The sequence below is a fragment of the Grammomys surdaster genome, unplaced genomic scaffold (genome assembly GCF_004785775.1).
Source record: "Grammomys surdaster isolate TR1022 unplaced genomic scaffold, NIH_TR_1.0 126035, whole genome shotgun sequence".
Classification (NCBI taxonomy): Eukaryota; Metazoa; Chordata; class Mammalia; order Rodentia; family Muridae; genus Grammomys; species Grammomys surdaster.
In genome coordinates this window covers 3,251,751-3,277,217 of record NW_021620848.1, presented here as the reverse complement: position 1 = coordinate 3,277,217, position 25,467 = coordinate 3,251,751, and the positions used below count along the sequence as shown (strand labels likewise).

At 39.3% G+C, this 25,467-nt stretch overlaps 1 protein-coding gene across 2 annotated transcripts in view; it reads right to left on the bottom strand.

The window, feature by feature from the left end:
* Nr6a1 (nuclear receptor subfamily 6 group A member 1) overlaps window positions 1-25,467 on the bottom strand; it is a 185,656-nt gene that overhangs the window by 31,416 nt on the left and 128,773 nt on the right. For both annotated transcript variants that reach the window (XM_028754692.1, XM_028754693.1), the window contains one exon: window positions 6,107-6,349. In XM_028754692.1, coding sequence (XP_028610525.1) covers window positions 6,107-6,349 — 243 coding nt within the window. The remainder of the gene's footprint in view (window positions 1-6,106; window positions 6,350-25,467) is intronic.

Below are 25,467 nucleotides of genomic sequence, written 5' to 3'. Positions count from 1 at the left end.
ATATTAAAAAAATTTTAAAAAAGGGTTGAAGAGCCGGGCGGTGGTGGCGCACGCCTTTAATCCCAGCACTTGGGAGGCAGAGGCAGGCGGATTTCTGAGTTCGAGAGTTCGAGGCTAGCCTGGTCTACAGAGTGAGTTCCAGGACAGCCAGGACTACACAGAGAAACCCTGTCTCGAAAAACCAAAAAAAAAAAAAAAAAAAAAAGGGTTGAAGGGCTGGAGAGATGGCTCAGCAGTTAAGAGCACTGACTGCCCTTCCAGAGGTCCTGAGTTCAATTCCCAGCAACCATATGGTGGCTCACAACCATCTGTAATGGAACCTGATGCCCTCTTCTGGTGTGTCTAAAGACAGCTACAGTGTATTCATATAAATAAAATAAATCTTTTTTTTAAAGGGCTGAAGAGATGGCTCAGCAGTTAAGAGTACTGACTGTCCTTCCAGAGGTCCTGAGTTCAATTCTCAGCAACCACACAGTAGCTCACAATCATCCGTAATGGGATTTGACTCCCTCTTCTGGTGTGTCTGAAGACAGGACACTCATATACATAAAATCCATCAATTAATCAGTCAGCCAATCTTTTTTTAAAAAATACAATGTGTGATCCTAGACTGGCTTTTAGGTCAGAAAAAAAAAATTAAAATTGGTATATACAACACACAAAAAAGTAACAAATCGAAGTTACTTTTTATATTAAAATGTTATATATAAGAGAATGTGTGTGCACATGTAGGTCTGTATGTGCCTATACATATGAAGGTCAGAGGACAACTTGTGGGAGTTGGTTCTCTCCTACATACGGTGGGATCTGGGAATTGAACATACATCATCAGGCTTGGCAGCAAGTGCTTTTACCAACTTAACCATCTTGACAGCCCTTTTTTTTTTTTTTTTTTTTACATTTTCAGGTAATGTTACAGTTATAGAATGGTATGGCTAGTTCTGAATGCTCTAGGTTTCTCCTTCTGTCAATCCCCTGTATAGCCATACACTATTCATCAGTACTAAAAAATTAATTTGGTATAATACTATTAGCAAAAGTAAAAGCTTTCTTAGCATTTCTTCAGTTTCCTACTGATATCTTCTCTGCCCAGAAGCCAAACCAGAATCCAATACAGCATTTAGAAATGTTTCTATTATTTTCTCCAATTTGTAACAAGTTTTCAGTCTTTGTCTTCATAACCTTGACACTTTCCAACAGCATTTCCTACAATGTTATTTTGAAAAAAATGCCCTCCAATATGGGCTCCTAAGTTTTCTCTTGAGTCTGATAATGAATGTCATGCTCATTCTGTGTCTCTCTCGGGATCTGTCTGTCTGTCTGTCTGTCACTACACTCTCACCTCTGTGTGTGTGCCTGAACTTTTCTCAGAATCATCTTACCAGGGTAAACAATGTCGCTATGTTTACTGGTGAGTCTAACAATGCTGGCTAGTCTTATGTCAACTTGACACAGGCTAGAGTCATCTGAAAGGACGGAATCTCAATTGAGAGAATGCCTCCATAGGATCAGGCTATAGGCAAGACTTTATAATCATGCATGTGTGGTACCCAAAAGTATTGAGCCTCCATGTGGGTGCTGGGATTTGAACCGGGTCCTTTGCAAGAATAACAATTGCTCTTAACTACTGAGCCAACTTTCTAGCCCAAAGTGGGTGCTTGTTTGTTTTATTTTCTTGTTTTTTCAAGACAGGGTTCTCTGCATAGCCTTGGCTATCCTGGAATTCTGTAGAGTAGGCAGCCTTGAACTCATATAGTTCCTCCTGCCTCTGCCTCTGCCTCCCAAGTGCTGGAATTAAAGGCATGTGCCACCACCGCCCTGTGTAGAGCATTTTCTTAATCAGTGATTGAGAGGGATAGGGCCCAGACTTCATTGTGGGTAAAGATATCCCTGGGTAGATGGTCCTGGGTTTCATAAAAAAAAGCAGCCATGAAGCAAGCCATGAAGAGTAAGCTGTGAGCAAGCCAGTAAACAGCACCACTCTATGGCCTCTGCATCAGCTCCTGCCTCCAGGCTCCTGCTCCAACTTCCTTCAATGATGAACAGTGGTTTTGAAGTCATGGTGTTTCACCACAGCAATAGTAATCATGACTAAGACACCAACCTTCATTACAACATTCTGGCTAAAGTAAATTCTCCTTGGAAACAATTTCCCATTTCTAGTTATTAATTACTTTTAGAATTCACTTTTGTTTAAACCAATGTTCATTTCTGTTGAACTCCATTCAGTGGATTTGGCTATAAGTCAGAACTGTTGTGTGTCTAGTAGTGACTTGTATCTCTATCATGGATACTGGGATTCTTTCTTAAGGAAGAAAGGTCACTTGTGTTCATTCAATTAGTTATTTCTATCAGTATGAGCATATACATACTTATTCCTGAGCCTACAGACAAATCTAGAGATATGCTATTACCAAGTTAGAACCACTGTGGTTCCTAGAAGCTCTCAAGTTGAGTTCTGTGCCCTTTCAACTGTGCCCTGTGTGCTCACTCACACAATCCCACATACTGTCTTTTTTTCTTATTTATTATGTGTATGTGGGTTCCTGTGGAGATCAGAAAAGGATCCTAAATCTCCCAGAGATTGACTTAAAGCTGATTGTGAGCTGCCTGACATGAGTGCAAAAGCAAAAGCAGCAAATGCTCTTAACCATTAAGCCATTTCTTTAGGCTCTCCACCTCACTGTCTCTCTGAGCTCCTTCTATTTTCAAGCACTCTAAAACTCTCCAGGGTTTTATTTTTCTTGTTCTAGTCCTGCATCCAACTAGTTTTCTATGGAGATTTCACTCTTTTTACTGACACTTAAAACAAGATTTGGGTTCTCGTTCTCTCTCTCTCTCTCTCTCTCTCTCTCTCTCTCTCTCTCTCTCTCTCTCTCCCCCCCCCTCCCCCGCCCCCTCCCCCCGCCCCCTCCCCCCTCCCCTCCTCCCTCCCCCTCTCCCTCTCCCTCTCCCTCTCTGTGTGTCTGTCTGTCTTGGGTGCTTTGTGTGTGTGTCTGTGCACACGCAGTGTAGCCTCATCCAGTGGTTAGAGTTTAGAAATACATGTATGTATACTCACCCATTCACTGCACCTACCTACCTACCTACCTACCTACCTACCTAATCTTCCATCTACCCAGCCATCATTCCCATACTGATACCACTGTGACCCAAATTTTCATTTTAGTTTTTCTTGATTGATGACTCTTTCTCAAATATAGGGTATTTATTTGCTTGTTCAACTACAGTATTCAATTAGAGACAGAATTCCTTACATACAACCTTGAGAGAAACAATTTTACAAAGCAGAGTGCTTTGTTTGTATACAACTGTTTTGTCCTTACCATTACAATATGCAGTTAGAACACTGTTTTCCAAGGCCAGCTCCCTTCCCCCACCACCGCAGTGTGGTTATGTGATTCAGGTTAATACCAGTTGCATCCTCACAGTGTTGACTATATCTCTCCACCACAACACATTTGGTTTGACTAACTTTTTATATCCATTAAAATTCACTTTTTTGTAATATGCAGTCTATGACTTTTGAAAAATAAATAAAATTATGCATCACCAGCCATGAAAGTTTCAGAGTTTTTTTTTTACTTACAAAATATTCCCTCTGTAAGTGAAACTTAGAATCGCTTTCTCAAGACCAACCAGAAGGTGGCAGTTTCCCTCAGCAACCTTCTTAAAGGCTACTAAACCAGCTTCTGGGAAGACAAATAGGCAACTGTTTGTGTCCCTGTGTCACAGTCTCTGGGCTGTAGCTTAGGGTTTTCAGAGATGTTATGTTAATAAGAAGGTATCCTATAATTGTGAGGCTTGAGGTACTTAGCATTCACAGGCCCTGGGCAATGAAGGAAGGTGAGAAAAGTGGAGTATAAAGCCAAATTATGGTGAGGTTAGAAAGGGCCAAATTATGGTGAGGTTAGAAAGACACACCGGTCTGAAATTGGTGATTGACCAGGATTTCTGATGGAGACAAGTAATAGTAGGGAAGATAATGGACTTCCAAGTAGAGGAAACATTGTGAGCACATGTGGAATGGCATAGCATTTGGCCCTGAGACCTTCCTCCAGCCAGAGAAGTCACAAAGATAGGCAGGAAACAATCTTGGCAACACTTCAAATGCCCTACTATGGTATTTGCTTAACATACAGCCAACACACAGATTCTAACCTGCAAATAGCTATGCCACACGGGAGATACGTGGAACAGTATATTGCCTCTGTGATTAGGCACAGCTCTGCTTAATAACACATTATAACTTCAAAAATCACTAAAAATCATCATAATTATAATTAAGCTAAGTATTACAAAGTGAGTTTCTGCCCCTTAAGCTTCATGTGTAAACTGGGAGTAAGAATCAATAGGATTAGTGTATGCATCCAACAGATGATGAAGGCAAAGTACAGAACATGTAAGTGCTAAATAAATATTAGTTCTTGAATAAACTGTAAGACACTACATTATCTAAACATTCTTCAATAAGTCTTACCTTTCTTTTTTTCTCTTTTTTTTGGGGGGAGGGGGTGTCTATTTATTTTGTGTGTCTGTGTGTTGTACATGCCACAGCACACCTGTGAAGGTCAGGAGACAACTGTCAGGAGTTGATTTGCTCCTTCTAGCATATGGTTTGCAGTGACTGAACTCAGGTCATCAGGCTTCGTGCCAGGACTCTCTCATCTTTCTTTACAATTATAAAGCTCTCAAAATACCATTTTTCTTACCTATTATTTTTCTCACTTCCAATTTGGCTTTTCATCATTTCTATCCTTCTTTTTCTCTTTTCTTTTCTTTCTTTCTTTCTCTCTTTCTTTCTCTCTTTCTTTCTTTCTTTCTTTCTTTCTTTCTTTCTTTCTTTCTTTCTTTCTTTCTTTCTTTCTTTTTTTTTTTTTTTGACAGGGTTTCTCTGTGAAGAAACCCTGACTGTCATAGAACTTACTTTATAGACTGGCTGGCCTTGAACTCAGAGATAGAACCACCTGCCTCTGCCTCCTGAGTGCTGGAATTAAAGGTGTGCACCACCACTCCCCAGGTTTTCCTCATTTTTGACTCCTTGGTGGCTCACTGGTTATAAGCAGTGGCTGATTTTGCAGAGGATCTGGGTTCAGTTCCCAACACCCACATTTGTCTGTAACTCCAGTTCCACAGGATCTGATTCCTTTTCTGATCTCACAGTTTCCTTCCTATGTGCACATGAAGCACACATATACACTCAGGTACACATATACCATGAAATTGAATAAATAAACTTAAAAATTTATTTATTTGTCTGGGGTATATATATATGTCACTGTGCTCCTGTGGAGGCCAGAGAACAACCATATAGGTCCTACAGATAAGACTCAGGTGAAGGGGTCTGGTGGCAAACACCTTTACGGACTGAGCCATCTTGCCATCCCAGTATATATTTTTTTAATATTTATTTTAAAATAATTTAAGTTATGTGTCTGTGCAGGAGATAAGTGCACATGAGAGCAATTGCCCAGGGAGAGCAGAAGAAGGCATCAGATCCGCAGGAGCTGGAGTCATAGTCAGTTCTGAGCTGACACATGGGTGCTGGAAACTGAACCAGAGTCCTTTACAAGAGCAGTTATGTGCTCTCTCCAGGCCCCTCCTAGGCATTTCTAAAACTTTCTAATTGGCTACTTTGCTTTCTCTACTCAATCCTTCAAAGCTTATTAGATTTAGCTTAGTCATGGCATCTCAGGCTAATAACTCCCAGAAAACTTCTCAATAATAGATCCAATATCTGAGTATGCTATGGTTTTGTTGCTGTTATTTGTTGTTTTGTGACCGGGTTTCTCTGTGTAGCTCTGACTGAACTGGAACTTACTCTGTAGACCAGGTTGGTCTCGAACTCAGAGATCCACCTGTGTCTGCCTTCCGAGTGCTGGGACTAAAGGCTTGCACTGTCACTACCGCCTGGCTGAGTATGCTGCTTTTAGTACATAAAATGACATCAAGTCCTACTTCATGCCTTTCCAATGAAACTCCTGTCATTATTTCTTAAAAGTTTGTAGAGTATATAGTGCATGGTGAAAAACTAAGTACAAAGTACAGCAGTTGCAGATGAAAGAATGGATGAGGGGTAGGCAGAGTGCCCTGAGCACCAACTCACCCTTTCTGTTCATGCCCATCTGGAGACACTTGAGCAGGCGGCAGTACTGGCATCTGTTCCTCTGCTTCCGGGACATGACACAGTTCTTGTCACGACTGCACCGATACACCCGTTTGTTGCAAATGCTCCTCTTGAAAAAACCCTTGCAGCCCTCGCAGGAGATGATCCCATAGTGCAAGCCTGTAGCACGGTCCCCACAGATGAGACATGTTCGTTGTTCAGCTCGATCATCTGGAACAGAAACTGAATATGTACAAGTCAGCACTGTGAAAACAAAGGGGTTAAATTCACAGTTCCTAACACCTGCAGCCCTGCTCTGGGTAAATCACAAACACCACAACTTAGGCTACCTGAAGTACCTTCTCCAAATCGTCTACCCATTAGCCTTTGGGAAAGAGTTGCTTTTGTAACTCTGTGCTTTTAATCTGGTAATGTATTGTTCTTCTTCTGTATCATTCCTAAATTAGTGTAAGAAAAATGGATAAATAAGCACTTTATAGTCAAGACCAAAGCTCATAGTAAACATGGCCGAGAAAGAGTTAAGTTCACAACAAAACATGCACCTGAAACCCTGAATGAGCAAATTTATAAAAAAAAAAAAATCAATGAATAAAAAAATAGTCTGGGCAAAGGAATGTATCAGAGAAATGGCACGTTTGCAGTAGAAGGACTCAGACTTTAAATAGTCTCTCTAGAAGCAGGATCTGTGACACTTTGAGAGAATTTGCTGATCACAGTACAGGTTAGAAAACATACAAGATGAGCTTTGTATTCAAAGTAATCATGATGTCATGTCAAAAGGGAAAATGATACAGTATAAAAATCTTTCACTAGTCTAAGATAAGGCAAGCTATGCATCAAAAAGAATAATGAGGGAATGGATAAAGCACTTCAGTAAGGCCAGTGAGGTGGCTCCAGAGGTAAAAGCACAAGTGTCTACCTGAGTTCAATCTCCAGAACCCTGGTGGATGGACCAAACCAACTACCAAAAGCTGACCCTGTCCTACACCTCACACAATAAACTTTAAAAATTTCAAATTCAAAAATCAATAGACTCGTTAAGAACATTAAAAATGAAAAGCCTCATGAGTTATTACTGAAGGTTGCCAGGACCTGAATTTGATATTTTAAAAATACGTTGAATAAAGGAAAGGGAAGTGGGATCAAGCATTTAAGTCATGTCTTCTTGTTTCATGTCCCAAGGGTAAGAAAAGGGAGCAAGATGGAAAGGCAGTTTAGAAATCCTAAACTACTGCACTTCATGCTTAGTAGAGAATCATTAGGATTTGATGAAGAGCTAGATAGATACCACATGGTGGGAAAACAGCTCACCTGGAGGCCCACAGCAGAGAAAGCCTTGAGGTACAGACAGAAAGGAAGGGAACATTTGCATACAAAGCTCTAGAACAGGGGAAGATAATGAAATCAAGTCTTTAGGTCTCTGGGCTCAAATCTAGGCTCTGCCACTTGTTAGCTTTGTCTCTGTAAAGGAACTAGCAATTACTGAAGTGTAGCTACCTACCAGCAAGACAAGCGAAGGTGGACAAGAGGGTGTAACTGGAAGTAACCTTTGCCATGATGAGTTATGCTTTAAATGTGGTGCTAGACAGCATTCTTCAATGTGGGTTTACTGAGAAAGAGCCATACTTCTTTCTAAAATATGCAAATAATTCACTAAGCTTCACCAAGAAGAGCTCCAGGGAATCATCTAGTGACACGCTAAGGTTATCTTACCCTAATATGGAAAAGTCATGATCTGACCTTATTCTAAAAATTGTTGTTTTGTTTTTTTGACTCAGGATGTCATGTAGCTGAGACTGTCTTTGAACTCCTGATCTATTTGTCTATATACATACACACATACATACATGTCTTCATACATGTGCTGGGATTATAAGCATGTGCCACCATGTCTAGCTGTTTATGAAAATGTTTCTGGCCATTTATGGTAGCCAACAGTCAGTAAGGTAAACCATTAGCCCCAGCTACACACAGCACGCAAGAGCTGGGACAAGACCGCTCATGGCATAGGCAGTAGCCATGTCAAAGAATGGCTGGGAAGCGGTAAAAAGAAAGCTTAGGAATTAAGGTAAATGAAGCAAAACCACAATTTCTGGGGAAAAAAAATCCTACATGTGGCCTTTATACATGTAGTCTTTCATATAGTCTTGTAAACCTTGAGAGCAATCTTAGGAACTTTTCTGTAGTTAGAAATTACTGTGAAGAACAAATACTGTTATGTAGAATGTTGCTTTTTCAAACTCCTACTAAGAAGATAGTTAAGAAAAGATCCAGACCTCAAAGTCTCCATGGCCACATATTAATACTCAAATGTAGAAATGTCAAAGTGAATAAACAAAAACAAAATCAAAAAACCCCAACAACACTGAAAATGCTAAGGCAGCTGATGAAGTCGGCTAGGAGACTGTACCTGGCCATTGTTTAGAGCACCACTGTGCTGCATTTGCTTGAATGCATGTACATATTCATCTTTACATCACTTAACAGCAACAAAAAAAGCAAGTGTAGTCATTAATCTGACTAGAAGGTTACACATTTTGGCTCTTGTTTTATAAAAGTGACAGGTCCTTTTAGTTACATCACCTCTAACCAAAGTTACTTTGCAGGCACATTTTAATCAGAGAATTAACAGTAACATCTAGTGCCAAGTCCACTCTAGAAAAAGTATATTTTTGTTTTTAGTTCTGGAATTTGAACCTAGGATCCTCTTTCCTTGTTTGTTTATTATAAATAGTCTTGTTAAGTTAAACAGGCAAGTCTCAGATATGTCTGTAACTTTCTGCATCAGCCTCCCAAGAAGTTGAGATCCTAGACCAGATCTAGCTTGTATACTTTTGAATAAATGTGTAAGTAGCTAAAAAGTATGACTTAGTGAAGTGTTTCAAAATTACAAGTTATAACACATAGTATTGTGATTTTTTTTTGGGGGGGGGGGGTTCGAGACAGGGTTTCTCTGTGTAGTCCTGGCTGTCCTGGAACTCACTCTGTAGACCAGGCTGGCCTTGAACTCAGAAGTCCGCCTGCCTCTGCCTCCCAAGTGCTGGGATTAAAGGCGTGCACCACTACCGCCCGGCGTATTGTGATTTTTTAAAAAAATAATTAAATAGAAAATATTGGGTGGAAAACGATGAAAAAGACACCCAGTATTGACTTCTGGCCTTTACACATACATGTATATACACATACATATGTACACACTACAAAGCATACACACACACATACACACACACAAATGTGTCAAGGATAGTAAAGATAAAATATTGTCAAATGTATTTCAGTTAAAGCACGCACATTTGTTTGTATGCATACTATTTCTATACATATAAGTAGGAGGCTACTAGATCTCAATGAGCAAAGTATCAAGCACTGAACAGTTCAAAATATACTGACCAAATGTTTAAGACTGAAGCTGAAGCTACACAAATGGTGGCACATGCCTTTAATCCCAACATTTGGCAAGAGAAGACAGGTGGATTTTTGAGATTTCCAAGACCTGCCTGTTCTATGAAGAGAGTCCCAGGACATCCAGGATTATGTAGAGAGACTCTTCTCAAAAACAAACAAAAATACTGGGCCTGGGAATAGTGGTATATATCTATAACCCTAGGACTTGGGGAGTAACAGAAGTGTCTTGAGTATAACATCAGCCTAGATTACCTAGAGAATGCTTGCCTCAAAAACAAGCTTGTCTCAAAAAAATGCACGCATACAAACATAGCCAGCATGCCTCTTCCTAGCTTTGGAACCATGAACAAATAACTCACTTCTCTGAGTCTCAATCACTATAAATCACTTATATAACAACCTAGGTGTCTTTTATAAAAATTTTTGGCCAAGAGGTTGGAGAGATGATTCAGTGGTTAAGAGCACTGTCTGCTCTTCCAGAGAACCCAGGTTCAATCGCTAGCATGCGCATAGCGGCTCAAAAATGCCTGTGTCTCTAGTTCTAGGGATCCAAAGCCCCTTTCTGACCTCCCTGGGCACCAAGCATAGACATGGTTCACAGACATACATACCTAGAGGCTAAATACTCCCTTACACACAAACACACAAACGATGATGATGATTTTGATAATGATGATGTTTGGCCAAGAAAGTCATTAACAAATACATACTGTAGGTTTTCATTTTATTAAGTTAAAAAAGAAAACTGGTAAAGAAAAAAGAGTAATATAGTATGAAGAGTAGGGGCTGCTGGAATACGTTTAGATTCTTGAAATGTTCTATTTCTTGACATGGGTGGTGCTTGTTTTATAAATTGTACAACTACACTGCATTTCATACACTTTTCTCTGAGTGTTCATATTTTACAACAAAGGCTAAAGCAAAAAATGATATACTCCAGGAATGGAAATAAAATCAACAATGGCAAAAGGTGTGCATATTTGATGAAACTGCATCAGATATTAATGCTAAGCATAGAGATCTTCAGGTGATGAGGCTGGAAAACTAGTTTAGAATGAACTGCAGTGTACAGTTTTTGCTGAGAGAGAACTACAGGTCAAAGCAGTGTCCTGTGCGTTACTAACCACACAGCAATGTATAAGATACAAAAGAGTCAGGGGGGGGGGGGAGCAGGTGTCACAGACACTCAGATAACAGGATGTTAAAAGAATGGCTAAGTGGCAAAGAAAAGGAAGGTAAGAAAGCCAGAAAAGGTTGTCAACTGACTAGACAACAAGAATAACTAAGGGGAAAAGAAAGCAAGAAAATGTCTACTGTGAACTCTACTCTAGCAGCAAAGTAAAACAAAAACTGAGGAAGGGGCACAAGCAAAATGTTTGATTTTTAAAAAGGGTGGCACTTAGGAGACAAAGGCTAGGCCCGAATAATTGATATGGGAGTCACCAACATTTAAAGAGCTAAGGCTAGGGTCACAGATCAGAACCACCACTGGGGCAGAAGGCCTGAGGAGACACAGCAACAGGATACCCAGAGAAAGGTACAGAGTGAGGAAGTCAAATGAGATGGCAGTTTCCAGAGAAGGAAAGAGAAAGGCTATACATCTATGATTATTACAAAAATAGATAAAAGAGCTTTACAAGGGGCTGGAGAGATGGCTCAGTGCTCTTCCAGAGGACCTGAGTTCAATTCCCAGCAACCACATGGTGGCTCATAACCATTTATACTGGGATCTGATGCCTTCTTCTGGGATGTAGGTAGAATATTGTATATATAATAAATAAATCTTAAAAAAAACCTCAACTACTTATAGATTATAATCTATATAAAGACTGATAGAGTGCTGGGGTGATAGCTCAGTCAAAAAGTGCCTGCTATATGGCATGACAACCTGAATTTAGATCCCTAGCACCAACAGTCTGTGAGCCTCCAGGGCTGGACACAGGAAAGGAAGGTTGGTGGAACTTAGGAGATCACTGGCAAACCAACAAGCTCTGGCCCCTAAAAGAACAAGGCAGACAGAAATAGAGAAAGACTCCAATGTCAGCCTCCAGCATCCACATACATCTGCACACACACATGGATACACACATGTACACATAAACATAGGTGCACACACAAGTACTTGCATACTCATGTGCACATGTCCTTGCAAGCATACACCATGCTTATTTACATGCATATAGGAGTGTCAGATAAGTGTGTTAGAAACAGCAATACATTCAAGCAGGTTGTTCTTAATGTATGTTTAAACTAGGAAATATTCAGTCATATTTAAAAAGACAAACATAGAAACAAAGGTTTCAGAGGAGAATGATCAACTCTCTAGTACCAGATGGGATATGTGGAATAAAATATAATTCCTATATGTTTAATAAGTCCAATTGTGACTTAAAAGTAAAACCCGTTAATTTTAAAAGTTTTTCTTATGTTTGCTTTTTTTATGTTTTTAAAAGAATGACTCACAGGCTGGAGAGATGGCTGAGTGATTAAGAGCACTGACTGCTCTTCCAGTGGTCCTGAGTTTAATTTCCAGCAACCACATGGTGACTCACAACCATCTGTAATGGGATCTGATGCCCCCTCTTCTGGGGTGTCTGAAAACAGTGATGGTGTACTCACATACATAAAATAAATAAATAGATCTTTAAAAAACAAAAGTGACTCAAACTGATCAGAAAACTAATGTGATTTGCTCGAGCAAATATAGCAAGTCAGTGATGTCTGTGAGCTTTGGTGGCACTTTTCTAAAGGAAGATTTCCTGTGATGCTAGCTGTCTCTTGTGAGGTAAGGGAAGGAAAAGATGGAGGATGAGATAAGCATGTCAAGACAGCTGCATGTAGCTTATTTATACAAAATCAAACTTCAGGAGTAATAAAAAAATGTGAGAAAAAGAACTAGCTATATACTGTCCTACCAACCAATAAACAGACATCCAAATAAACAAAACACTCACTTATAATTTGGCTAAGTACAGGCTAAAGCCTGTTACAAAACCACCCCTGACTCTCATTCTCTCACTAAGCCCTGCTGTTACTAGATACCATCCCAGTCCCCAAGGACATTATACCCATTTCAAGGGCTCAGGTTACATAAATTACAACTTGGAAACTGATTTTTATCAAGACCTGTTGTTATTCAAGCTGTGATGAAGGCCAGATTTAGGAAACAGACACTACAGCTGCTCACTTGACCAAAATTATACTAAGAACAAAGCAATCTGAACGTGCCTGGCTAAAGGGTTGTTAAAGCAAAAGAAATGTTTTACCTAAATTACCAGTTCCAACTTCTAGATCTGCTCCACGTTTTAAGGACTGAATCCAGTTTCCTAGGTTGCCATCATCTAAAATGAAAGCTTCAAGGTGGTATGACAGAATTGAAACTCAAATTCTTATTTAGAAGTAGTGCTTTGCCTCTATTTGCATATGACTCTTTCTCTACTTACTACTGTAAAAATCAATTTCAAGAGGCCATTTACTGAGCTCTTCAGAGAACCTTTCCAAAAACACATCACCCAAGTGAAAACAAGCAAGCATTCCACAAAATGGGTGTGGGCTGACAGGAGTTAAGTGCCAGTGCTCTGGGGCTCAGGAGCTGATTACAGCTCACAACAGGTTATTATGAATTCATAGAGTACTAGAGGAGGCCGATGGTTGCTAACATAAGGAAATGATATATATTTAAGGAGCTGGAATGCTAATTACCCTAAATCTGATCACTATACATTCTATACATGTGTGGAATTATCACACTATACCCCACAAATATGCAAGTTTTTAAAGATTTTAGTTTGAGATAGGGTTTTTCTTTGTAGCCCAGGCTGGCCTCAAATTTGTTACTTGGGTCATAGGCATGCATCACAATGAACAGATCAAAAAATATGCATGGGCTGAATGTTTGGGACTTGTTTTTAATGACTGATAAACAGAAAATGGAGAAAAGGCAAAAGAAAAGCTGAGTGATGCTATTAACTACTTAGACCTAAAAGCAAAAGTGAAATGAGTCACAGATTACAACTGGCAGAAGCGACAATAATCCAAACAGAAGGTGACCCACTTACTCAAAATCCCAAATGAAAACAGAGGCAAGCAAAATCTAGATTACAGTCGAGCTTCCCTCCTGTGTTCTCTGTGCTAGGGTCTTTGAATCAGGAGTCAGCTGTCTAGGTGTGATGAATCTGTTTTCATGTTTATCTAAGTTTAGGTTTTCCAGGTGAGAAAAGGCCTTACAAATCTGCTGTTTGTTCTACTTGGATTTTCATTGAGAACTTTAAAGATTTCTTGTTCACTTATATTATTGAAAAAATATAAAGTTCTTTTTAAAAAAGACATATTGACATTTCATTAATTTATACCTTGAGCACATACATTGTAACGCTAAGTATTTTGAAGTTAGACATATAAAGGAAATATTGATTCACTATTAAATAATTAGTATTCCTTGATTGTAACCATCTTAAATTTATTCAGAGTCAACACTTCAGTGGGCAGAGAGGAGTAGTGGTGTGAGATGGAAGGAAGAAGGAAATTACCCTGAGTACCACAGGGACAAAGCCTTGGGCTACAAGAGTGCCAGCTACAGGGAATTTTAGTCAGAGGACACAGCACTGACAAAAGCTTGCTGGCTATAGCTGTAGTTTAGGAATTAGCTGTTTGAGGTAGATGAAGATGAGGAGGTGGGCTAAGAGCACTAAACTGTGACTCAAATCAGCATGGAAAGTCCTGTCGGGGGGCTGACTCGGCATGGTGAGAGACAGACAGACAGCAGCTTCTGTAGCACACAACTTCTGAGTCATCGGTTTAGCTTACACCACACTTCCTTTCTTTGAGAAGGGTCCATTGCTTCTTTGTGAGACTCTTGGTTTACATTGTAGACAAGTACATAGAGACAGTTATGGTTACTGCTGTCTGGACTGGAAAAGGATATTTAGTCAAAGTTGATCCACTGAAATTCTTTGGCCTTGAGATTTTGAACTGTAGACAAAGTTTGCTAGCTTCTTATGAGACTGGGTCTGTGAACGGCCAGTGATAAGGCTGTTTTAGGAAACCACGCTTGGCTGTATGGAAGTGATAATGATCACAGGCAGGGAATAAAGGGAGGCAGAGGTGCTCTACCACATTGCTTTAGAGAGTCTGAAAATGGCTGTCATCTTTCCTCACGTCCTGTGCTGTTGCAGGCTTCTTTCAGTAACTTTCACTCAGGCCTTGAGTTAATTAAATTTGATAACAATTTTTCTTACATTCAAAATAAATTCCACTATGACAAACTTTCAAGAAATCCTAGCTATATCTAGAGGTCAAAATGAATATGTAGAGACAGAGAAATGGATACTCTATCAGGAAGGGAAACATAGATAATACAATATTGGGGGAAATCACAGGAAAAAAAATTGCACAAAAGGGGAAGCAGAGAGAAACTAGACAGAGCAGGCCAAGAGACAGAACGGTAGATAGAGTTGGAAATGGTGTTAGATCTGGTGGATAGAGACTCACAGTGTGATTAAGCTGGGCATGGTGGCACATGCTTTTAATCCCAGCACTTCAAAAGCAGATACAGGTGGATCTCTGTGAGTTCCAGGCCAGCCAAGGCTACACAGAGAAACCCTGTCTTGAAAACAAACAAACAAACAAACAAACAAACAAACAAACAAACTGTATAGCACGAAGATTTCACGTTAGAACAAGGAAGAGTTCAGTAATGGTCAAAGCTGTGCTACAATGTGAAGAAGTACTGAGAGTCTCATATACCAAGTTGTACTAGCATCCATTACTTTCAGCAAGTACAGACAAACCGGAAACCTAGGAGCAACAAGAAGAGCACGATGGACTTTTCTGAGGACTGAGTTGCTTTCTAAATCCCATGCATTAGACAGTATGAAACACTATAGGCAATTGTTTCCAAGAAATGGGCATGAGAAAGCACCAAAGTATGGTCCAAAGGATACTGATATTATTGTTCTGGCATGAGGAAGGCCAAATACATGATATGAAATCTAATGGTCTTTGCAATTTACTTGTTTGTAGCTCTGAAATATTCACAGCCACAAATAGTGCTAAAATTTCTGGATTCCCCAATCCACGGGTAATAAATCTGCAAACAATAAAATGAACAAACAGAAAACCTTGTCCATCTGAAGGGCACCAAGGAAGTTGTAATTTCTCTTGAACGGATAGAATTTCAGCTCCTTGGTGCTTAAAGGGGCACCAGAAGGTCATTTACTCCAATCCAAGTAATAAATGCTAGCATACATATCCAAATGAAGCACTATTACTTTATCATTACAGCTCTAACTGAACACAGACATACATTATTTGTATTCTCATGTTGCTGCCAAGGTTTGACCATCTGAACTCAATCCCAGAGACCTACATGGTGGAAGAAGAGAACTAACTCCCACATGCTGTCCTCTAACTTTTACACAAGTGGCACATGCACACCCATACAAATAAACAAATATGTTAAAAGACTTTAAGTGACTGGTGAACTACACATTTAGGGAGTGTTGAAGTGGTGCTGCTAGTTCCAGAGGATGGATTCAAGGACTCAAGAAGGAGCCTTTGGTTCTCATAGAGCAGTCAAATTGGAAGACAAAATGTGTGACAGTGTGCTCATGTTTAAACAGCAGCTTGTGATGAATGCAAACAAACTCCAAGACTTATTTTTGTGATATGGAAAAGGTTATAAAAGCTCTTTTTGGTAAATAGGATGAGAATGTTTAAAAAAAAATGCATGGCTACATTCAGGATCTACGATGTCAAATCTCATCAGGGTTCTAAAGAAAGTTACAGTAATGGTTAATCTTGAGTGTCAATATGATGGAACTGATATCTAGTAGGAGACTGTGTACAATAGACCTTTTCATGTGTCTATGACTTTTTTCCAGAGAAGATTAACCAAGGGAATGGCACATCCTAAACACGGGCATCAGTATCCTGCCAGCAAGGGAATCCAGATGGTATAGAAGGAAAATTGAAAGAGTGCCAGATGGACAGACATCTTTCCTAGATGCCATGTGAACTGCACTCTACCACAGCCTTCCTGGAAGGATGTACTACAGCTGAAACTGTGGACAAGAACAATCCTTCCTCTTTCAAGCTGTATGTCATGTACTTGCTCACAGTAAATCCAAAGTCTTATGACTCCTCTTAGTGAGGTAGTGTGGCAACTACACTCTGCACATTCCTAAAACATGTGGCTTCACATAAAGCAGATCTCAGAAGGGACCTAGGGAGTTGATTACCAAGCTCTGGGCACTCATTTGTTACCTGGAGTTCTTATAAACTGTGTGTGCTTTTAAACAAAATTACAATTCATTTATTTATTTTATGTTATGTGTGTGCCTGCTTGTGTGAAGGTCAGAAGATAAAATTTGGGAATCAGCCCTCCTTTCACAATGTGGATCTGGAGGACTGAACTCAGGTTATATGGCTCGGCAACAGATGCCTTTACCCACTGAGCTATCTTGCCAAATGGTGTGCTTTCATTTAAAGATAGAAACTATACTGTTCATTAATTTAACTGGCATTTTCTGGTGATCAATTTGTGTTTGGCTTGGGGCTAAGTATTAGACGCACAGAAAAAACAAACAAACAAACAAACAAACAGCCCAACTATGTCCTGTGATGTATTCTAGTAGAAGCAAAGAGTTCCAAGCATTTAAAAGTATAGCAAAGTATTAGAAGCATGACGACAGCAACGCAAATGGATAAAAAAGGTACACTGGCCTATAAGGACTAAGCTACGGCAGTTTAAAGCAGCATGAGAGACTGTAGGTGTTTCCCAGGCTGGTGATGTAGTAAAGTCTCCTAAGCAGGAGAATCATAAGCAAACATATGACACTTGTGGTTTGAATAAGAATGGCCCCCCATAAGCTCATGTATTTGAATGCTTAGTGACCAGTGAATGGAACTGTGTGCTAGACATTAAACCCAGGGCTTTTGATATGGTAGGTGAGCAGTCTACCAAGAGTTACATCTCTAGCTCCCCTTGGAGGTTCATCACTTCAAGAGATGTGATTGAGACTTAGGAAGAGTGTATGATAGCCTCACTAACCGCTGTGATAAACAGCCAGGTACTTTGCTGGGAGAGGCCCTAAGGAGTTACATTCTCTGCACAGAAACCATCTGTCCTGGGAGAATGTTCTAAACAGAAATGAGGTAGGTCTATTGTGCCCAGCCACAACTCCAAGTGTGAAAGAGAAAATGCAGTCTTTATAATTATCTAATTTTTTCACTAGTTAAAAGTTTCTTTTTCTTTTCTTTCTTTTTCCTTTGGGGGTTAGGGGGTGGCAATTCTTGCTTTATTGAAACCACTGTATTTTTATTTGTATCTATATTGTGAGAGTTGATGATCTAGTAACTAAAGTATCACAGTTCTTTTGGATAGAAACTTTAAGGTTCTTTTGGTTTAAATTTCACTTTATGGTCAATACTCAGTAAAACTGAGTTTTGAAGAGACAGAGAAGGAGAGAGACATACTGATCTAAGAATACAGGTTTGTGTACCACTGTCACCACCACAGTCAAGACGGTCTTCCTTCCCATCTGCACAGTCACTGTGCTCTCAGTCTCTGCCATCCCCTGATCTGTTGTTACTCTGTATTACAAAGAACGTCACACATGAAAGAAAGAAAAACCTTTTTTAGAAAATAGATGAGTCAACAGTTTGTCCTTTTTATTTTTATTTTGCAATGAGCTGTATCAAATCCAAGGACTAATGTATATCCCTAAAGCCAGGGTTGGTTTGTTAGCTTTCCATAGCTGAGCAGTATTTCATCATGTGTTTGTAGAGGCTTTAAAAAAAAAAGACCTACTTATTTTATGTATGTGAGTACACTGTCTTGGTCTTCAGACACACCAGAAGAGGGCATCTGATTCCATTACAGATGGCTGTGAGCCACCATGTGGTTGCTGGGAATTGAAGTCAGGACCTACGGAAGAGCAGTCAGTGCTCTTAACTGCTGAGCCATCTCTCCAGCCCACAACCAATGTTTTTAAAAAACATTTATTTTTTTATCTTATGTATATAAGGCTTTGCCTGAATATATGTAAATGAACCATGTATGTGCATGTCTGGTGCCCTTGGAGGGCAGAAGAGGGCATCAGATTCTCTGCAGTTAGGGATGGTTGTAAGCTATCATATGGGTGCTGGGAACCAAATGCTGTTCCTCTACAAGAGGAGCAAGTACTCTTAATCATTGAGCCATCTCTCTTGTCCTTCAACAAGATTTCTTAATTAAAAGTTAAATGACAGATGGAAAGGGGATACAACTTTTAGTTATTTTAGTGACTTGTTCATATCTCACACCCTGTTGCTCAGCCCTCTTCTTAATAGTCAAGAGAATCTCTATGAGAAGACCCATTCCAAGTCTATAGTCCATTGTGAGATTTTAAAATGTTAAGCAACTGAATTGATATATCGTGATAGTCTTCTGTAATCCTCGGCATAGACTAACCTGCTTTGGAATGTGGGTGGAGAGAAAGGATTATTTCTAGTGAGTCCCACAGTGAGTGGGAGAAGTGCAGAATTAAGTGAGGCCAGAGAATTAGGCTGCAGCTTAATCATAGCTTTCATTTTATGTTCTGGAAGTAGTGATTAGAATGTTTAAGCAAAAGCATTCAAAGATCCCTTTGATGATACAGTAGAATGGACTGGAGAATAAACCACAGGGAACCTAGGAGGAGGTACACCGCAGGTGAAAGGTGGTCATCTAAGTGATAAAGCTAGTTCTGGCTAGATGGTGAGAGGATACTGTGTGTAGATTTAAGATCTGTTTTGGTGCGAGACTTGACAGAGCTAGATGGTGGAATATAAAAGAAAGTAAAGGAATTAAGGGATGACTTCCAGAAAATAGTTTTAAACAATGAAAGGATTTTGAGTGTTTACCAAGGTAAGGGGAGATCACTCAGGAAACAAGTTGACATTAGGTATAGAAATGAGCCAGAGCTCTGTTTGACACTGATAAGCTTTTGGTGCCCACCAGAAAGCTAAAAATTAAGACAGTTTAGACACAAAAGTCTGAAGCTCAAGGAAGGTTCCTGCCTAAAGACACGCTTTGTGTAGCAGTTCTAATATAGACAAAAGATCAAAGTCAACAAAAGAAAAAATACTAGCCTAGAAGAGGTTAAAAGGACTAACTCCTGGGAACACACCAACATTTACAAGTCTTAAAAGATACTTAGAAACTGTTGGGTCTGAAAAATGTTTTAATCAAGGGAGGGTAGCTTAGTTGGCAGAATGCTTGCTTAGCACGAATGAAACCTTAGGCTCTATCCCCAGTACCACATAAAACTGATATGATAGTTCCAGCTCTCAAGAGGCAGAGGAAAGAGGATCCTAACTTCAAGATAACTCTTCTCTGTAGGGGATCTGAAGCCAGCTTGGGTCAAGACCAAATACTCATACTTGGAGAACAGAAATTCAAGACCAGCCCAGGCTACAGAGTAAAATCAAGACAAGTTTGTACCATGTAGTAAGGCTTTGTGTCAAAGTAAAAAAGTAAAAACAGGACTGAGGATACAGCTCGGTAGTAGAACACTTGTCTAGCATGTTCAAGGCCAAACAAAGGTTCAAACAAAAACAAACACCAGGGAGAGGGGAGATTCAGATTTTGGCCATTTTCTTTCATCTACTAGCAAACAGTGTTATCTACTAGCTTTCACAGTATAAGACTATATGGATAGATCCAGGAGTGACCAAGTTAGTGTTTGTCTTCCTAAACTTAGTGCACATTATTTTAATGGTTTCAATGTGAAGCTATATAGAAATCCTGAGGGGTCCTAAATTTCATGATGCTGTCTTAATGTTCATGGAACTTCAAAAATTTCCAATTCTGCAACAAGTTATCAATTCACAGAAAAGAAGGTTGTTCCACAAAATCTAGAAGAGCAGCGTAAGTGGTGTTAAATACACAGATCTCATTTGTTTAACTGTCTATTTACTTATTTATTCAGAGACAGAGTCTTATGAGGTAGCTCTGCTGGACCGCACCACACAGACCAGGGCTGGCCTGGAATTCACTGAAATCAGCCTTCCTCTGCCTCTCAAGTGCTGGGATTAAAAGCATAAACCATCATTCTTTGTATTCTCTTTTTTCTTTTTTGGTTTTCCAAGAGAGGGTTTCTCTGTGTGGAGCTTGCTTCTATAGACCAGGCTATCCTGGAAGTAACAGAGATCCACCTGCCTCTGCCTCCCACAGCTAGCAATAAAGGTGTGTGCCACCACTGTTCAGCTATCTGTGTGTGTGTGTGTGTGTGTGTGTGTGTGTGTGTGTGTGTGTGTGGTGGTTTTTTTTTTTCTTAAAAAAACAAACAAGCAAACAAACAAAACCTCAGTAGCCAAATGAACCCAGTGTCTGATGATGGGAGTACCAGATCTTTATTGTCATAGATTGTTTTGATAGATGCTCCTGAGAGCCTCTTTAGAATAAACCCAAAGACAATTTTCTTTGGTAATTGTTTTTTGATAGCTATATGTGTCTTTTAACCTCATTAATAGATGGCTGTAAATTAAACTCATATTTAATTTAAATGTCTCTAAGAAGAATTATAGTCTCTGGTTGAGAAATAATAATCATAACTGAACAAAATACAACTAGATTTATTGATTCACATCTTTACTAACATACTACAAGTCTTTTTGCCAACAATCTCTTGTTTTTCACATCAACCCTGTTAAGTACAGGTTTAATCTTTCTTACTCGGGGTGTGTGTAGTATTTAAGTCTAAGTCTTAGTCTTAGTCTAAGTCTAAGTTGGATGGTAGTGGTGGTAGTGGCTCAGCACTCAGCAGAGGTCAGAAAAGGGTGTTTGATCTCATAAAACTAGAAGTACAGGTTGCTAAGGAGTGCCTTGTGGGTGCTGAGAGCCAAACCTGGGTCCTCTACAGGAACATCCGTGCTCTTAAACACTGAGCCATTTTCTCTAGCCTCACTGTATTTTAAAATCAGTGTTTGTGAAATTTATATTCCTAGTATAAGGAAGGGTTAATATTTGCTTTTATCACTTATCAAAGTATATAAAGAAATAATAAGAATTAAAATGTTGCTGGAAGGTTGTGGCACACATCTTTCTTTAGTCCCAGCACTTGGGAGGCAGAGGCAGGTAGATCGCTGTGAGTTTGGGAACAGCCTTTCTACACAGTGAGTTCTAGGATAGCCATGGCAGAAAAACCCAGTCTCAACAAACAAACAAACAAGCAAAGAAATAAAATGTCTTTTTGCCTGTCTTCTGTCCTCTTCACATACTCAGTGCACTGCTGTGTTTAGTGAGTTTGTTATTAAACTTTCATCCACATATGTAACTAAACATCATGTATATAGGTACACATAAACAGATGTATATAGATTTTTAAAAAGCTTTTTCTTCTTTAGTTTTTTAATTATATGAATACTGTGTGAGTGCAGGTGCCTGTGAAGGATAGAGGTATCAAATCTCCTGCAGTTGGAGTTCTAGGAAGCTGTGAGCCCCTACATGGTGCTGGGAACCAAACCTGAATCCTCTGTAAGAGTAGCTAGCACTCTTAACTTTTGGGCCATCTCTGTAGCCCAATATATGCTATAAAAATTAAAAAACAGGGACTGGAGAGATGGCTCAGTGGTTAAGAGTACTAACTGCTCTTCCAGAGGTCCTGAGTTCAATTCCCAGCAACCACATGGTGGCTCACAACCATCTGTAATGAGATCTGATGCCCTCTTCTGGTGTGTTTGAAGACAGCTACAGTGTACTCATATAAATGAAATAAATAAATCTTAAAAAATAATAATAATAAAATAAAATAAAAATATTAAAAAAAAACAAAAACAGGATCACATTATTCTGTAGTTTGTCCCCACTTTTCCTTTGGCTATCTTCCTAATGATACAGTTAAGTGACTTCCTATTACACACTGTCTGCCTATGATAGCTTACATACGTCTGTGTATATAAATCTATTCCCAACTTTTCACTAATTTTACTACCCTTAATTCTATATTATGATTTGATCTCTCCACTGTCTTAAGGTTAACTCTAAAAATTTCTTTCTCCTCTAATCAGCACAAAAGGTTCTAGCAGTAAGGAACTTGTAGGTATCCATTCAATTTTTGCTAGCACAGTACTTGGTCTGGAGAGTGCTCTGCAGCCTGTCTCACTGGTCCCACATTTCAAGGCTGCATTTCTAAAGCACTGATTGTTGCTTTCTGAACTGAAGCAGTTGCTGAAGACTTTTTCCTTGAGGTTTAAACAGCATGAGCCACAGGCTTACCTAAGAACTCTCTTTCCTAATCTTCCTAAATTTGCTACTCTTTGAAAATCATGCCCATTTCATGCTATATTAAACATGTCTCAGGCACTCTCACAGACGTTCTCTATTTAGTATCCCTAGCACTTTGCCTAGGAGAGGTATTACTGTCCCCTATTGTATATAAATGTGGTCCATATACTCAAGTGATTTGGCTAAGTAACAGAATTAGACTGATGAAATTCACTCCCCAGTACCACAGAAAGGTAGAAGCAAGGTACTAGATGTAGTCAAGTATGAGCCATCTAGGCAGAAAGGCTAGCCTTTACCACAGAAACCAAGGGGGCCACTAAGAGGAAACAGAAATAGCAGCAGTTTGGGGTTTTGTTTTAGATGGCTTAAAAATCCTACAGGAATTACTTTGACTAACCCTCCTGAAAAGTCTTAGAGAGCCATCAGCCTGGTAGCTCCAGCCCCTCCCTGTTTCTCACCCTAATGAATGAAAGGTTCTTGGATCACAGTGTGAACATCAAGACCCTGTTAGAATGAGCAACTACCTTTACATTTTTCAGGATTTTCAAAATATGTAAAACAGCTGGGCACTGGGAATATCCTCAAACTCTCAACTCTGACATATAGATAGGTACTTTTTTTTCATAAATATGGTGTTCTTACCCAAGCTTTAGAAAAATTGTGTACTACTAAAAAATATTTGCAATGTGAATGTTTTTCAATTGTTTCAACAAACTACTGAGGCATGTAGAAAGAAATATCTTGAAAAAAAATTAATTGGTTGGATTAAAAAGAAATCTCAGTAACAAGGTGACACAAGAATGACCTTAAAAAAAAAGTTGGTGATGTAGGGATTATTTGGTTTTCATACTAGTCCCTCTAATATTCTTTTTTCTCCCACCTCTAAATTAAACATGATCACAGTGATGTCTGTGTGTGAAAATGACAAAAGCAACAAGCCCAAATCCCAACCTCATCTTGAACCCTGAAGACCTTTATGGCTTTTCCTTCACTAGACCTTCCCCTAATACATATTAAAGACCACACTGTTCAAAGAGATTTCATATCCCATTTTAATACAATGTATATGATAACTAAACTTCCAAGTTTCTTGTTAAATATATTCTTTCATTTACGCTTTAGTGCAGAGTTACAATGTATCCTAGGTGGAGAAAAAAATGCTACCAGGCAGGCTCTCTAGTTGCAGTAATTAAATCAGAGTTTCTTTTCATTCACTTTTCTTTAACAAAGGAATATGGACGAAAAGGGAAGTAAATATATGTATCCAAAAGATCCATGAAATGTCTAAGTGTTTGCCAATTGTCCAAAATAAGTCAGATCCTATTTCAAGCCTAAACAAATTGAACTTGCTGTTAATTTCAAACGCAGGTTCCCCCTCCCCCACTTCTTATTCCATTTGTCTGTCTGCAAGTCACATTATGGACCCCCAGCTGTTTCATTCATGTATTTCTATAAGATTTCAAATTGGGAGGAGAATTAGAGGGTATTTTTAATTCCATTTTTCTCAGTTCTTATCATTAATTGTCACCTATACTTTGAAGGGTGAGTGGCAAAGACACAGCAACTACTCTTTCGGCATCACTCTTTCAACTTCACTCTTTAAATAGTTTGCATAATAAAACAGCCACTGAAGTAACCCCTTGGTCCTTTGGAAAAAGATGCAACAATAGGGACCTTACAGTTGGGCTTGGGAAAAGAAGCTTGGAGGAGGAATCTTCACTGGTGCAAAGGAAGACAGACCCTTTAAATCTTTAACACTATAATTTAATTGGCAGAACTGCTCACTTTCCCCAACTTGGACTTTTTGTCTGACATTTGTATAATACACTAAAATATAACATGATTTTATAACATCAGTGTGTTTTAAGATAAATCCTATGATCTTTGAAAATTTATTAGACTACAAACCTGGGTCTAAATAATCTCCAAATTACATACTAAGAGCATCTGTGTAGTTCAATTCAAGTTTCAAGACCCAATACCAGCTGTTGGGAGAGGGATTTCACACGTGCTACACAAATCCCAACCAAATCTTGTTGTCGTTCCCTCTCCACCCCATTCTCTCACTGATAGAAAACCAGTAAGTAAAGCAAATGTTGGAAGTAAAAAAGAGTGGAAAGGAAGAAAAAATAGTAACTCTAAAACCTTAGTGTTAGACACACGCACATAACCTCTGCCAAAATGCTCATCCTTTCCAGTTCCATGCCGTATCAGCACGAGGACAAAAGGCATTTAAAACTCAATTTGAAGTGATTTCTAACAGGAGTAGCTTGGCCCTACAAGTAGGAGAATGGGAACATTCCCAAATGTTGAGAGGCACTTATTTTTCCTCTTTTAAGGAGCAATCCAGTTTTCACAGGAAATTCATTTTATAGAATTGTTTTGGTGTTAGGTGGCTGTCCTGCTAGCCAGGCTGTTCACAAGAGATGCATCTCTCTTGAAGTGTGCACAATAGCCTCTCTTGCGGCTCTCTCTTCCTCTGTTATTGATCCCTACAGATGCTCTAAGACCCTTCCCCCACCTTTCTCCAAATCCCAACCCCCCATTCTGAAAGATAGCTTAAGAAATAAGACTTCCTGCCTAGCGACTGGCAGGGCTGAAAGACCAGATTGTATGACTCCACAGATCAGGCAGGCCACAGAGAAGGCTTGAATAGAGTTAACCCTCTGTGAACTAAAACAAAACATTT